Raw genomic sequence first — 16484 nt, 5'->3', positions numbered from 1 at the left:
ACACATTTATTGCATAGACGTAGCTATTATAAGGTCGCCGGTGAGCAACGTAATTGTTTTTTTTTATAATAACAATAATACAAAGATTAACGCCGCCACGATGTTATAGTATCAATTCATCTAAAAAGCATCTGATCTAAGTACCGCAGAGGTCTAAGAAACAACTAGTCTAATTAGCAAGTGGTCTAAAAAGCAATTGGTCCTAACCTGGTTTTTGACAAAAAAAATAAAAAAAACATAGGTTAGGTTAGACGTACGTCAAGGCGCGAAACGCTTCAGCCACGCCACGCGGAATAGAAGCTCCGCGCGGAGCTCCGTGGACTTAGAGTCAAACAATTTTGGAGCACTTGCTACTTATACCAGTTACTTCTTAGACCACTTGCAACTTAGACCAGGTGCTTTTTAGACGAAATGATATTAACCCGCCCCGATTATGGAGCAGGGCCGGCGACGTTACCTTGAGCATCCGCATCAGCCCCTCGAGCTGCTGCATGAGGTGTTTGCGCGACTCCTGCAGCGAGGACAGGTGCCCCTCCAGCTCGTCCTTGCGCTGGCGCAGCGCGCGCAGCTCCGACACCAGCGGCGGCGCGGAGCCCGAGCCGCCGGCGGACGCCTCCGCCTCTTGCTGACGCCTGCCAAATACATTCAAGCTAGAACTGTCTAGTACCCATAAGTAGTACACGGTGACGCAAAAGTATTCTCATCACCCTATCACAAGATGCTATAATTTTTGCAAATGGCGGTAAATGTCAGTTCTCCTTTGACATTTGTGAAGTAAACAGATACAAAATCCGCGCAAATAAAACATGAATCGCTGTACTCCGCTATACATATCGATCGATATTCGACCAAATACCTTGGCATAATCTTGGACCATCGACTATCTTGGCACTACCACATTGACTATCTTAATGGAAGGATCAGGAAACTAATTTGGATTTTTGATATATTAAAATATATATTTCATTAGCCCAATCTGTTATTACTTACTGTATCCCGATATGGGGTGGGGCTAACAAAACTAAAATGTCGGAAGTGGAAAGAGCGCAAAGGTTCTTACACAAGGTTATGTTCTCCAAACCCTTTGGATATCCTACTGGTGATTTATACAAGGAATGTAATCTCCCATCAATAAGGAAGCTGTACATGGGATGTAGTATTGTAAAGTTACATAAAACATTGGCATATGTACCTCCAACCCTTAATAAAAGGCGAATAGTTAATGTTGCACCACTACCTCCTGCCAAATCCTAATTCGCAAAGAGACAATTTGCTTATCAATCTGTAAAATTGTATAATTATACAGAAAAAAACACCAATTTGCCAATGTGACGGGGCAGCCCGGGCCCATGTGCACATATGACCACCGCCGAGATTCGAACCTGGCTGGGCGGTTGTTGTACTAGCTCGGGAGAGAGGGTTATTGAGAGAGGAGTATCAAACAACAAGTCAGTGTAAAATCAGGTATTGCGCCTGTTTTATTAAAATAGCAAACTTAACACTTACAATATAGGTTACGCGCCTGCGGCTAAACGGAGTTTTGTTTATTATATCTAGAACGTGCAATCGTATATAATACTACGGCCGGGCCTGAGGGGTCCCGAGCCTAAACTTTAGTGCCTTAAGTTTTTTGTTTAACAAATTTGTTAAACAAAAAACTTAACGTATACCCGATGCAAGTTCATGAATGCAAGAACGCGTTAAGGGCATAGTTAGATACTTTAACTTATGATGAAACGGAAGCACTACTTTTGAGAGTTTTGTTGATAAACACTTATACAAATTGGTACACACATATATGACACAAGCACAAACACGCGCGCGCACACACACACACACACACACACACACACAACAGACACACACACCCACACACACACACACACACACACACGCGCGCGCGCACAATAATTTAATGAATGTATTTTAATGGTTGTAGTTTTATGTTAGTTATATTAAGTATAATTAAACAATCATTTAATTAATATGCACATGTAATTTGGTCATGCACATGTATTGTTGTGGAAGAGCGGGCTCCCCTGACACAAGCATTTTTATGCTTAATGGGAGGGCCCAACCTTTGTAAAATGTAAAAAAAATTGAGACCAATAAAATATATATATAATCTCTCATCTTGGTGATTTAGACGGCAAGATCGCCCGATTTAACCGTTCTAGATTATTTTTGGGGTTTCTTCAAATCACAAGTCTAGTGAACAAGCCTCAGACTCTTGAAGCCCTCAAAGAGAATATCAATATCCGTCGTGTATTTTGTAAACTCCGTCTGACTGTGACATCAGCACCACCTAGGCCATTTCACCATCACGCAGTAGGTACTTTCGCGTCCGCTTCTGCTTAGTGCCGATCACAGTCGACGGAGCCGGTCACGGAAAAATATAATTTTATTTACACGGCGGACGTAAATTCCAGGGTGCTACGGCCACCTTACGTCTTGCGCGCGTACCTCGCAACCTGCCAGCTGACGTCCTTCGGCTTTTCATTTCCACGGCGTCTCCGAGTTCCAGGGGAGTACTAGCGTGGTGGCAGCAATAACCCTTCTTTTTAACCGAAGAGTAAAATTAGACCGGCGTCACGAACCTACCCCCCCTCCACTTTCTTCGTGTGCTTGCGGCGTTCGGTGTATAATTTAATAAATGATCATTAACATATTTAGGGGCTGTTTCACCATCCATTGATTAGTGTTAACTAACGGTTAAATGCGATGCAGTCTCTATTTGTTTTGTTCGAATAGACGGAAACGGCATCACATTTAACCGTCAGTTAACACTAATCAATGGATGGTGAAACAGCCCCTTAATGTCTTAATTTATTTACTTCCGACCCGAAACGTAGCACTGGCGCCTTCCGCGGTTAATTAATTGAGGTCTAATTTTACTCCAATGTGGGTAGTTGTGCTTTGTGTGTGCTTGATGTTTTTTTGTTTTGTGATACGTTTTTTCAGTATTTATTTTTGGTTGCAAGCAGCTAAGGTGTACCGATTACACGTTTTTTTTTTGAATTTAAAATCATAACTTTTGTTAGTACAGTTACAGCGGTTTTATCGAAACAAAGGGGAGCGATGAAAGTACAGTTGGCCGGATAAATATGGGCGGATACGTTTGTATATCTATTTATTTTTAATTGTTAATAGTTTAAATTTAGGTAAGTGTTTTAATTATGTTTTATGATAAGATTATTTTAAGTGTGTTTTTATTATTGTATTATTATTTGTAAATTTTATTTTAATATGTTAGTTTCGTATAATTAAGGTTACGTAACGCTTTTGCGTTACAAGTATTGCGGGAACCTATTGCCGGTAGTTTTGGCAAGTGATTAAAAAGCCATAAATCGGGCCCGTATGGTCATCAATTCTGGCGGCGGCCACTTAGCCGATATCATATTTTGAACTAAATGAAAAAAAAAAAGGTTTACTACTGTTTCGGCGAATAGCGTTTGGCAACCTGCTTCATTTCGCAACTTTTAATTTCCCAACTGTTTAATATTTATATTTCAGGATTTTTATAAAACTAACCCAACTCAACCTAAAGGGTTCTACACGATGGCCCTGAAATAAATCCTGAAATATTTAAAGTTTTACAGTTTGCGAAATGAAACTGGTTGCCAAACGTTACGTTGCGAAAAGGCAGTACCTACCCGGGAAAAAAAATAGACATAAAATAAACGCAATCCAAAAACAAAACTAAAGTTTTTCATTTATTATAAAAAAAATACAGTCAATGATCATCGGGTATTAACTTTTGTGTCCCGTGATATTTATTATTATTAAAGACAAAGGGCCCGCAGAGGAGCTTTCGATTTGTCTCAATCTTGCACTATTGTGCTGTAGTGGTTGGAAACCGTGAGTTGTACATACCGAAGCCTGGCGATTTCTCTCATAATCTCTCTGTTCTTGGCTTCAAGTTGCGAGATCAGTTCGCGCTGCTGCCGCGCCGCGTCTACTTCCGATCCTTCCGACGACGACCGACCCTGGTACAAATTAGACCGCTTTCACATATCGGCGTTTTTGTCGCGCGACTGAAGCGCTGCACAGCGAATCCCTTTACATTACAGCGGCTGTAGCGCGGCTAAGTCGCGACAGCCGCGCATCACAGTATCTGTCACCGCTAGCTCGGAGCGCTGCACTCGCGCTTCAGGGTTTACTAATGTTTCGGCGAATAACGTTTGGCAACCTGTTTCATTTCGCAACTTTTCATTTCCCAACTGTAAATATTCAGACTAGGTGGAGCGATGATCTTCGCAGGTTAGCTGGCAAGAACTGGATGAGACTGGCCGAGGATCGTGCTCAGTGGCGTGCAACTGGAGAGGCCTATGTCGGGCAGTGGACTAAGAATAGGCGGTGATGATGATGATGAATGAAATATTTCCGGATTTTATAAAAACTAACCTAACCCAAAGGGTTCAACACAATGGCCCTGAAATAAATCCTGAAATGTTTACAGTTTTAGAGTTTGCGAAATGAAAAGTTGCGAAATGAAACAGGATACCAAACGTTACGTTGCGAAAAGGCAGTACTCGGTGCTTCTGTCGTGCGAGCGTCGCGCGGCTGTCCCGCTGCAGCTGCGCTACTTAAATATGTATGGGTACGAGTCGCGCTACTGCAGCGCGACTTAGAAGCGCTACAGTCGTGCGACAAAAACGCCTATATGTGAAAGCCCTCTTAGGATACAACTTTGCATATAGGCGTGCATTCAATTCCAGGGTAGGCAGCTGCTATTCGCGCTGCAGCACCGCACCGTCTCCCACTCTTATTTAGTTCAATATCTTAAAAATAGCTGAACCGATTCTAATGAAACATAGCTAAGAACCACCGTAAAGAAACTAGCTTTTTAAAAAAAACGCACTGAAATCGGTATATCCGTATAAGAGCTAAGATGTCATAGATAGACGGACATTGGCGTCAAACTTATAACACCCTTCTTTTGACGTCGGGGGTTAAAAAGGTTCAAAACAAAAAACGGTTGTAGGGTCATACATTGATTGGATTCCCAAAAAGGCGATGCATTTCAGGTTGTTTTTAGGATACTTACCAGTTCTGGCGTAAGCGAAGCTGATCTCCCAGCACGGGGCTACAAATAAAAAATAATATTTTAATTAATTAAACTGTAACTGGAACATAAAGAAAACAAAACAGAAAAGAAACGCTCGAGACAGGCATCGAATCTGGATCTTGGCCCCTCTTTTCAATGTGTTCTCGAGACAAAAAAACAGGAGCAGCTAAATACACAAATGTACCATGATATTTATTCGGTTTATGTATTTTGATTACCATGGTGCGATTCTCATGTGCTAGCCGGGCGGCGTAGCGAGCGATTAGTCGATGCTCGTCGTCCACCCCACGTGATAAATGCTCCGCTATACCTGCAAACAACATATACATTAATATATACAAGAAGTATAAGATACAGCAGATATGGGTTCATAGATAGATCGATGTATGACCTTCCTCCTGTTAAATTGTAATTATACGTTATGCCTATCCAATTTATTAAAAGTGTAAACAAACCGATTTCATCAAAATTCTTGTATAAGCACCCACTGGATCGAATCAATAACACATTTATCTATAATTCGTGTCTTTTAACTATGTGTCTAATCACTTTTTCACCAAAATTCACTTGATTTCAATATTTATATTTCATTTGAAAAATCTTTGTCAAAATCTGACATGATTTCTTGATTGAAACATGTGTTCCAGTACCAAATTTCAAGTCGATGCCATCAACCGTTGAGGAGTTCCGTTCTGTGGAGACGATCCTGGCCGGACTACGAGGATGTCTCTACCAGATTACTGTATTGTCTCTAGATTTACATAACTGTGCCAAATTTCAAGTCAATCTGACCACAAGTAGTGGGTCAAATTTAGCTTCCAAGATTTGATCCAAATAAATAATTAAACAAACAGGGCAAGTTAAATAAAAGCTTGTAAAAATGAACAGCAGCAATTTATAAAAATATTAGACTATAAATTACTTTTGCGTAATTGAAATTTGGTATAACAAAATATACAGTCAGCAAAAAATGTTGAATTAAAAATGAAACTGACCAGAAACTTAAACTTAAAACTCTTTGTTGATACTTTCTCTTTTTTTATTACAAGCTTTTATTTAGTTTCACCAGTCCCGTTGTCTGTCTGTCTGTAATCAAATCTTGCAAGTTAAATTTGACCAACTTCCAGTAGTCAGATTGACTTGAAATTTGGAATACTTATGTAAATCGCGTGACAATACAATAATCTAGTAGTGACATCCTGGTAGTCCAGCCAGGATCGTCTCCGCAGGACGGAACTCTTCAACGGTTAATACCATCGACTTGAAATTTGGTATGCAAATGTAGTTTGGGTGACAATGCAAGTACAGTCAACAAAAAGTACAGTCAGCAAAATAAGCTTGTATTAATAATGGAATTTTTATGGTTAGGTTATTTTATACTTACTGCGATGCGTGGAACGGGAAGAGCGCGAGTCCAGCGAGCCGGTATTGACGTACCCGGCCGCGTACTCCGGGAAACCGTTGTGTGCGGGCACCGGCGACGGAGGCCTGCCGAACAATTAATAGTTGGAGAATATCTTCGGCAGGAAATATGTGCAGTCAAAGAAACCTTTATATTACTGATGTCATACTGTCACGCGGTAGCCCTAATATTTTTGTTGACAGCCTAATGACAGCTGTATTAATTCTGCTACTCACCGTTAGAGGGCGCTGTTTTAAAAGCGTAAATATTCACATGAATGCTAGCAAAATTTTATTATATTAAAAATAAATACTCAAAAAGGGTCCTGAATAAAAACAGCTAATTTCCTGAGTATTTATAGCTTATTAAAAAATTACACTCGCCCGTCTAAACTTTTACATTTTAAACTTTACACTTCTTAGACAAAACTATATTTACCTACTGCGGTTGACCTCTTTATAATTATATGTGCTTAACGTGACTAGGTTAAACTAGCCTACTATCAAATCTTTTACTTGAGTTAAATCCGTAGCCGTATCGCCTAGTAGCTCGGAAATTTGCCCCCCTATTCGATGCGCGGATATTAACTTACTATTTCTATATCGCGTAAATACTCGGAATCGCCCTTTTTACAGCCGATATGGAAAATTTATTTCTCGTACCTGTAATACTCGGAAGATTGCCCTTTTACAGGCCATACGGGAAACCTACTATTTAATTCTCTGTCCTATATAAAACTCGGAAAGTTTGCCCTTTTATACGATACGGGGAACTTAAATGGGACGCTTGATAATTCCATACTTAGTCACAAACACTACATACATACATATTTCGTACACTTTTACCTGTACAGTGTCAACTTGCCATCCACACATCTTGTCATACTGACTGCCAAAGATATCATAGCGAAATTGATTATGAAAAGGTCCCATCCTGGCACGCGATTCAGTTTGCTTGACTGTAATTAATTAATTACGGTATACCTCGCGACTAATTAATCATCAGAGGACCCATTTGAAAAGAAGCAATTTTTATATCCAGTGCATTTTCTTGATATACACTTTTCTAAATGGAAATTGATGCTAGCATTTCACTATTTCCAATTTTATCCGGCACGCAGCGGAACGACATAGCTGCGTGCGCGCGCTCTGCTGCCGCGTGTAGACACAGTGCCGCCACACACTCGCCTGCTACTCACACGATGTGGCTGAGGTCGAGCGTGCGCTCGGGCCGGTCGGGGTAGCGCGGCAGCTGCGTGCGCGCGCGCTCCGGCACGCAGCGGAATGACTTGCGCAGCGTTGCGCCAATCTGCTTCGACGGAGATTTCTGGAACAAAAACCCGTCAAGTTATTTTTTAACATCCCGTATCTCACAAGGTACCTTACTCTATACACTCGGCATGTTAGTGTCAATTCTATTGGGAGACTTAATCTAAACCAAGACGACGCCATAAGACTTAACAGCTGTCGGTGCGTGTCTAAGAAAAATGAGCTTTATTTACGAGTCACTAGGTTGCTCAACAAATTTTTTTTGGTTGCGCAACAAATGTTTACCACAATAAAATAAATACGGGCCGGAGCTTGAGTCAGCAATGTTGCTAAACAAATGTTTACATTGAAAACGGGGCTTGATTCAACAATGTTGCTCAAGAAATCGCCAAATGACAAGCAAAACTCACTAAAATTTCTGTCACTGCTCTTCAAAAAGTCGTACCTATACCTATTTAATACTGAGATTCGAGCTTTGTTGTAAGTAGGTATTTGGTACTTAGTGACTTTTGCTTGTCACCCGACGAATGTTAACCATGAATCACGGGGCAGGGTACTCACGTAGTGCGCGTACTCCTTCACTTCGTGGTCGTTGGTGTGTCCGTGGCTGACGCGGCCGCGCCAGAAGCAGTCCTGGCAGAGCGTGTAATTGGCGCAGCGCGCGCAGCGGTACCGGAACCCCGTCAGCGAGCCCTGCCGGCACGCCGAGCACGCCAGCGGGTGGACCACTGAACAAATGTTATATAATCAGGGGTCGAAGTTCTTATAGCATGGTAAAGGTGAGCACTGCATCGGAATCGAGCCGTACGGAGCGGACGGATTTGTTTCTTTGTATAGATTTCTATGGTACTGCGTGCACTGGATCGGCATTTCTGCTACCATAGAAATCTAATTATACAAAGCAACAAATCCGTCACCTCCGTACTGCTGATCCCGATGCAGTGGATACTTTGTCGACTGTCGACTTTGACCTCCTACCGCCCATCGTCCTCAATGGGGAATGGATGAAAATTACCTTTCTAATTAACAGAAAAAAATATCAGATTTTTAACTAGAATCAAATAAAAATAAAAAAAGAAACAGTTTTCTTTACCGCTAAATTACGATAGTCCGGTCGGTTACGGGTTGTTCCATTCCATAGTACAGTTTAAAAACATTAAAACATAATTTATGTGTCTTTGACTCGATCTTTTTAACAGGTGACACTCTTTACTGGCCCGGATAGTACCGACATGGAAATACCGACCCTGTTTTTCATGTACACACCCATAGAAGCTGATGTCAGTTTCTATATATAGTATTTATATTCGTGTACATGAAAAACAGGGTCGGTATTTCTATGTCGGTATTATTCGGCCCGGTAAAGAAGAATCAAAGAAAGACACATAAATTCCTTTTTTTTTTTTTCTGAGCTTTGGAACCCGTAACCGACCGGACTATCGTAATTTGGTGGTAAAGAAACATCTTCCATTTTTCGAATTAACTAATGCTACTTAAAAATTTGATATTTTTTTCTGTTAATTGGAAAGGTTATTCCTATTGATATAAAAAGTTCCAAGCGTTTCTAAATTTTTCATCCATTCCCCATTAGGACTTATTGTAATTTGATATAAAACTCTCTCATAACCGTCAAAGTTTCAAGCTCAAAAAACAAAAATTTGACTTGGGCCGCAGGAGATTAAAATTAAATCTTACTCATTTATTTAATCTTAAGTTCTTCGGGTCTTAAGGCGACAATAAAAGTATTATGGAATGAAATAAACGGATGAGTATGAATAAGATTTAGGCATACATAAGGTTAAAGTAAGTAGGTAGATAGGTAGGTAGGTGGGTAGGTGGTGTAGTAGTAGTGTAGGTACTTAGTTTAGTTTTTTTTCAACAAGTTCAAGCAGCTTAGACGATAACTCCATACCATTCTCAACGCTAGCGAGCCGATGCAGGAGCGGCAACCAGACCAAGCAGGGCGGCCCAGGGTCAGACATTAGCGTGTCCAGGAAGTCGTTTACGGTTATCTTGCCGTTCTGTCAATAGAGCAACGTGAGAAGTTAGTTAGACATTGACGAATCAAAAGATGTTGTCAAAGGACAGTGACCCTACAAGGGTTCCGTTTTTGCTGAAGGAAGGCTAAAAAAGATGAAAGTTAATGGGACATTTCTGCAGAAGCCGAAAGAAAGGCTTGCAGGCTCAGTATGTATGGATAGGTATACAAAGCTGGCAAGTTCTTTCACGCTGAAGTTTGTATAGTGCTTTTCACAAACATGCATGAAAATAAATAAAAACTTCTAGAAATCAATGTTTTATTCGTAGGACAACTAACATTGTACCAGACTTATATTATAACTACCAGTAGGTACATAAGTGTTTATTTGTTGCTTTCTTTTCGGCCTGTAAATAAACCTGCAACGGTATACTTTGAAGCCTATTTTAAGGAACACAACATAAACATATTATTGCACATATGAAAAAAAAAAGTCATAAAAATGACAACATTTGACCAGTGGCAGCGAGTGAAATTATCAGCAAATCCCATTCTAATGTTAATAGAGACACAGTGCCAAAGATTTAGAAGTTATATGACTTTGCAGCGAAAAAGTGTAGTAACATTAGACGCTATGGCGCGGTGCTAACTGCCGTGCCATCTCTTTCTGTCTTATGGATTACCAACACTACTTTCTCTGTCATGATTCCGAATGCAACCCACCATTATACCATCTAGTAACCCACCTGATAATAGTCTAGAATACTCTAGAAGACTGATTGCAGGTTTACACAGGGGAAAAAAAAGATTCCAAAAATAATAAGCAACCTCACTCATTTCGGAGTTGACACATTTCGGCGCGGTCAAAGTATAGTCAGAGCTTACCTAAACTTTAAATCCTTGCACAGTACAAGTTTCACATTGATATTACTAGTCTAACATCCGAACTTGAAAAGATCTTCACCGGTCTGATAATAGAATGAAATGTATTTTATAATAAATTTAGTATTTTAGAAATATATTAGAAATGGATTTTCTAAAAATATCCTGGACAGGCTATTTTAATTATAAAAAAAATGATTTTTTAATAAATTTTTGTTGCATCATCGAGATAATAAGAAAATTTATATTAACTTAAAGTATAAAACCTATAAACTATGTAGACATTGGGTTTGCTATTGTTTACCTGGACGAACTACTGGTTGCCAGGTATAAATTCAAATAGTTATATCGATGCCCGTTACTTTCACTTAATAGAACAAATTGTATATCAACGTAAGCGCTGTTTTATTGTGAACACGTTGATATAGGGTTGTCTGCATTTAATTAAAAATCAAAAAAAAAAAAAAAAATTGCCTGTCTAGGATTTTTTAGCAAAATCATTTCTAATATATTTTCTAAAATACTAAATTTATTAATAAAAATACATTTCATCCTATTATCAGACCGGTGAAGATCTTTTCAAGTTCGGATCTTCTACTATACCTGGTTGAACATAGACAGTGCCAAGGATTCATTGTAGCTGAAAGAAGGTGATTCATAAACAGCAGCAGGTAAAGCCAGCACTTCTCTCAGGTAGTCAGATAATCTCTTCATTAGCAGGTGACCATTGCCATCTGACAGTTGCGAGAATATATCTGGAATCGTATTAATAAAATTCAATAAGTGAAAAACAAAATTGAAGCTTGAAATAATGGTCATACATAAAGTTCACACAGATTATCGATTTTGATGTACAACCTTTTTAAAAGTAGTGCCGAGATGGTTCAACACCAGGAGGATTCCTTTACAGACAACCACACACACGGACAAACGGAATTAGATTATGAGCTTTTAGATATATTTATTATTATACATTAGTAAACGAGTTCTTGAGTGGAGACCGCGTCTTGGCAAATGTAGTGTAGGACGCCCTCCGGCCAGGTGGAGTGACGATCTGCGAAAGGCTGCTGGTAGAAGCTGGATGCGTCTAGCCGAGGACAGGGCGCAATGACGCTCTTTGGGGGAGGCCTATGTCCAGCAATGGACTGCTGTAGGCTGATGATGATGATGATTTTTATTATTATAATGTAAGATTAGATAGGTACTTAAAGAAAAATACTCACATCTCAATTTATCCATAAGTTTCCCTGCACACATTGTGGCCAGTGCCACTTTGATAGAGAACACCCTTATCTTGCCTACATTTTCACTGAAAAAAACAACAATAACCTTAACAATAGCCTTTAACCACAGCTTTGTTATGGTATGGTCTAATTTATTTTGGTATTAAATTATTGTCATCTCAACTGTTTTTGTTTAGTGTTCAGTAAGTGTATGCGCGCACGGGCAACTTTTGTCTCCGCGACTATTTTGTCTTGGTGTGAGAGACAAAATAGTCACAGGGACAAGAGTTCTAACTTGTATTGTGTTTTTCATCACACTTGCTCGTAAACAGTGTCGTAGCATGCAGGCTACCTTGCTTGCAACCCCCCAAATAAAACTCTCGACCTTAATGTGCTTGTCATGAAGCCCGTGGTCGGTAAATGAGTCATTGCGCGTACAAATTTTCTTGTCATGAAGCTCAAGGTCGGTAAATGAGTCCGTGCCCGTACTGATGGCGCTGCGCATGGCGTAGCAGCAGGACCACATGCACAGGCGGCTCAGGCACATGCTGCGGAAGGGGGAGGGCATGCAGCGCTGCCAAGAGCGCAGCCTAAGGTATCGCCAATATTTGGAAAATTATATTTTTTCTTTTAGAAATAAAAAATTTACTCGCAAATGTGATGAAAAACATTGTATGTCGCACGGGCGGTACTAGAATTACAAACATCGACTCATTAAAGCCCTCAGTCTTCGACTTCGGGCTTCTAATAGACTCTCGTTCGTAATTCCTTATTTACCGCCCTTAAGACACAATGTACTATTACAGTATTAAAAAAGTCTGATGCATTAGGATCCCATTGAGGAATCTTAAAGGCCATTTGAATGGAGATAATGACAGTTGTGAGTGAAATTGTTAAGTATGTACTACCGTTTTAACCCGTTTCCAAATGACACATTGTATTAATCTCTACAAACAAGCACATAAGGTTTATAATTCATAGTTAAAATACAAACTATGTTAATGTGGTGTCAATTTCATTTAGGGAGGTCAAATGGATCTGATAACTTATAGCCAAGGCTACAAGTTAAGGTGGCCCTCATAATAAATTGAAAGGATTTTTTTTATTTACTTCTAAAAAACCAGCTGCTACACAGACCTGAACTAAATAAAAACATTTTTGAACAATTTAGTATTCATTACATTGAATTTATATTTCTGTTGTACCATCTTTCCATAGGGACACTTAAGGCTCATGCCTAGGACCCCCAGGCATATCCTAAAACTAAAATATTAAGGTGGTGATAAAGGTTTTACAGACCATGGTGATATAGACCAGCCTACTATTTTCTTAAAGGGCCAGCAACACATCTGTAATTCAACTTATGTTATGGGCATTCATGAGTGGCGGTGATTGCTTTCCATCAGGTGAGCCGCCTGCTTATCTTCAGCCTTAAAACAGCTCTTTATATCTGCGTGTGGCAGAATGTTTAATTACCACTTGTTGAGCTATTAATACTCTGCGCAAAGCAGTTCTATTGTCAGGCTATAATATGCCAGTACATTACAAATCCATAAAACCTAATGTTCTTGTACCTGCACAACAGAGGCCGTATTGCTGATGTTGCCGATGCTTGCAATCACAATTAAATAACAAATTTCTCATATAAAAACTGTAATTTGATTGCGATCTAGAACATCAGAAACGTTATGCAATACGGCCTCAGGTCCTATCTTTCTTTTCAAAGCACACTGTTAATCATATGCAATTAAACCAACTCTGCTAATTATTCAATTACTCACCCAGTACTATAAGCAGAGAGTAACCAATTTAGGAGAAGTGCGGAACATGCTTCAACTGACACTTGGTGTGCTGGTGGCAAGCGTTTGTTCAAATTGTGGTACAGTGAGGAAACAAGTGTCTCCAGACGTGTGACATTCACACACGCATTGGGTTCAAGAGTGTTTAAAGCATTCTCACGGAATGCTTCTATAACATTCCATATGTCAATTACGTGCACTGAAAGAGATAATTAATAATTGAAATTAGAATTTTTAGTAAAAAATCGTTCGGCTATTATAAATTAGGAAAAAAAACAATGCTTTTGAATGTTTAACTATGTTATTTGCTATAAAAAATGACTTTGCCTACCAAATTTATGAAATCTTCAATTAAAAATTAAAAAAAAATGTCTGGTAGCACTTGTAACAAAGTGAACCAAGTTCATTTCATAATGATTACTCCACAACACTAAAAAATATAAAATCAGTACATCACTCACAGTTACACTTCTTTTGGACATATCGGAGCTTGCAGGCAGTTCTGTATGAAGCAAATCGGATCAGGTCAAAGTTTTGCTCTCTCATCTCCTGGTGCAGCTGAGATCGAGGGTCGGAGCCCCCAACACCTGCGTTGGGCATTCCGCCCATACCTTCACGCTCAAGAGACATGGTGACTCCTACAAACAATCAGTTAAAACAACCCTGAAAAATAAGTACTATCCTTATTCTACCGCAAGGAAACGTGTCTAAATATCCTTTGTTTATGTATTTGGAAAATCGAAGGCCGTCACGCTTTGCGGACTTATATTAAAATAATACTGATAACTGACGCGAACGCAGAAGCGTCCAGTTAAGCGAAAAAATTGCGTTTACTCCACCTGTTACGGTCAAACATTACACACACCTGCTATTAGCGGTTAGCTCATAATTTTGTTGACATAGCGATAATGAATTCACGGTGCGACGGCTAATATTTTCGTAGTTATATCGATTCTAAGACACTAATATAACGATATTTTTGTCCGTGTATTTATATCACGATTTAATAATAAAACTGCGCTGCGACACAGTATCATACGAATTTTCCGGAGTGATACTGCTATAAATAATGTTTTCCCGGCGCTTAATGTTATGAATACGTAATAAAGCACATTACTTTAGCTAATAAATTAAGAAATCTTGGAATCAACATGACAAGTCTGCCATTGATAGTACGTTCCGTGTTTGGTTTCTATCTATCTAATCTATTTATAACAATAATCAATGAATTTATCTAAACCTAAATACAGAAAACTTACCTAAAATAAATAAAAACTTACATTTAATTACACAAAAAAAATATTTTAGGGATAAATCACAAAAATATTGTCAAAAACATTGAAAACTTTCGTATTTATGGAACGTTTTAAGACATGCGTATAACGAAACATTTTCTTGCTGTGTAGTAGAGGTGGTAAATTCAAATCTGAAGATTCAAAAGAGTCAATACCTCAACGGATAATTATCCCAAAATGACTCCGGGGCAATGAATATTGTGTTTTGAGTTACTAACTCCAACGGATCGAGCGGCTCCCCTTTTTCGTGAAAACGGACTATCAACACACTGATCGATCCGTTTATGATTGGTTCTCGCTTGATATGATTTAATCTACTGAAAAAAACTCGAAAGCCGTATCGTAAAAACCTCTCGCGCTGCGTATTAATTAGTATAAGTGTCAGAAGGACCGCACAACACGAACTTCGATTTGGAGTTTCGTAGTAGCTGCGGATCGGATTTGGATTGGATCTTATTATCTAGTTTGGTTGGTGGTTCGGTTCGTAGTAGCCTGCGGATCGGATCTACTTGGATCTTATTATCTATGTTGGTTGGTCGGACGCGTTCTGGTACAAGGTTTATACTAACGAACAAATTTTCTCTCTCCAAGAATCTGTACTTAGTTCAGTTGGGGCATCGCCGCTACTTACTTACCGACCGACTGAACCGAGCCGGAGCTATCGGCCATAGAAATTAACAATCGCCCGAAAGCTGGAGTCAATAAACCGTCGGATTCAAAGCGATTCGGTACCGACACCGGACATAGTGAGCAGATCACTTCGCGGAGTTGAGATTACCATGTCTACTGTGTAGCCAGGTTCTGTCATTTAAATTCAAATTATACATTATATGATAATTTTGTGAATATTTTGCAACGTATGAAATTAATTATGGCAAATATGCGTTCCGGGGCAATGAATGTCTGTGTTTTGAGACAGTTTTGTCTTTCGGAAACCTTTGTCCTCCCCTTTTTCCGAAAAAAACGGGGACTATGCAACACTGGTATGCCGATATTTTATGATATGGTTTTAAGGTGTATTAAATATGATTTTAATCTAAGCTTGAAAAAAACTTTGAAAGCCATACTTAAAAACCTCACGCAACAGTGCGCCATATATTGAGACAAAAAACGATAGCCCTCATTGAACCTGGTTTGGTAACATTCAGCAAATAAGCTATCGTATCGTGTATTTTTTGGAGAATTTTGTTATAATATTATTTGCAATTATTATTTGTAATTATTATTTGCATTAAACTATGTACAATTTTTTTATATTATGTTATGCTACCGTGTTTCAGAAATTTTATTTATTTTATTGTTTATCATTACTGAGACGCGTCGCTGGATACAAGCGTTTATATCAAAAGAACACAATTATTGTGTAACCAAGTTCCTACTTAGGTACTCAAATACCTACTTCTGCTTTACCTGCCGCTGACTTGCTTAATTTTTTTCTCAAACAGCGCGCGGTCACTCTAGCGGCCTGCAAAGAGATTTCATACAACTTTCCCGGCCGCTGGCCGGCAATGCTACCGTCTTTTGTTTTATTCAAAGCGCGCTCTATCTGCGGCCCCGCGACAGCAGCCA

The 16484-nt window shown here is 39.3% G+C and overlaps 1 protein-coding gene across 1 annotated transcript in view; it reads right to left on the bottom strand.

Annotated features, from left to right (window-relative positions):
• Nucleotides 1–14770, bottom strand: part of Dyb (Dystrobrevin) — a 35901-nt gene extending 21131 nt beyond the window's left edge. The window contains exons 1-13 of the mRNA XM_074106508.1: nt 14486–14770; nt 14082–14258; nt 13603–13819; nt 11822–11907; nt 11202–11353; nt 9651–9759; nt 8300–8466; nt 7669–7796; nt 6453–6556; nt 5287–5378; nt 5048–5086; nt 3874–3986; nt 458–632 (exon numbers count right to left, since the gene is read on the bottom strand). Of these exons, the coding sequence (XP_073962609.1) occupies nt 458–632; nt 3874–3986; nt 5048–5086; nt 5287–5378; nt 6453–6556; nt 7669–7796; nt 8300–8466; nt 9651–9759; nt 11202–11353; nt 11822–11907; nt 13603–13819; nt 14082–14250 (1551 nt within the window). The 5' untranslated portion in view covers nt 14251–14258; nt 14486–14770. The remainder of the gene's footprint in view (nt 1–457; nt 633–3873; nt 3987–5047; nt 5087–5286; nt 5379–6452; nt 6557–7668; nt 7797–8299; nt 8467–9650; nt 9760–11201; nt 11354–11821; nt 11908–13602; nt 13820–14081; nt 14259–14485) is intronic.
• Between the last annotated feature and the right edge of the window lie 1714 nt (nt 14771–16484).

This window comes from Choristoneura fumiferana, chromosome 24 (assembly GCF_025370935.1).
Source record: "Choristoneura fumiferana chromosome 24, NRCan_CFum_1, whole genome shotgun sequence".
Lineage (NCBI taxonomy): Eukaryota > Metazoa > Arthropoda > Insecta > Lepidoptera > Tortricidae > Choristoneura > Choristoneura fumiferana.
The sequence above is the reverse complement of the archived record's forward strand: the minus strand, read 5'-3'. Positions and strand labels throughout refer to the sequence as shown.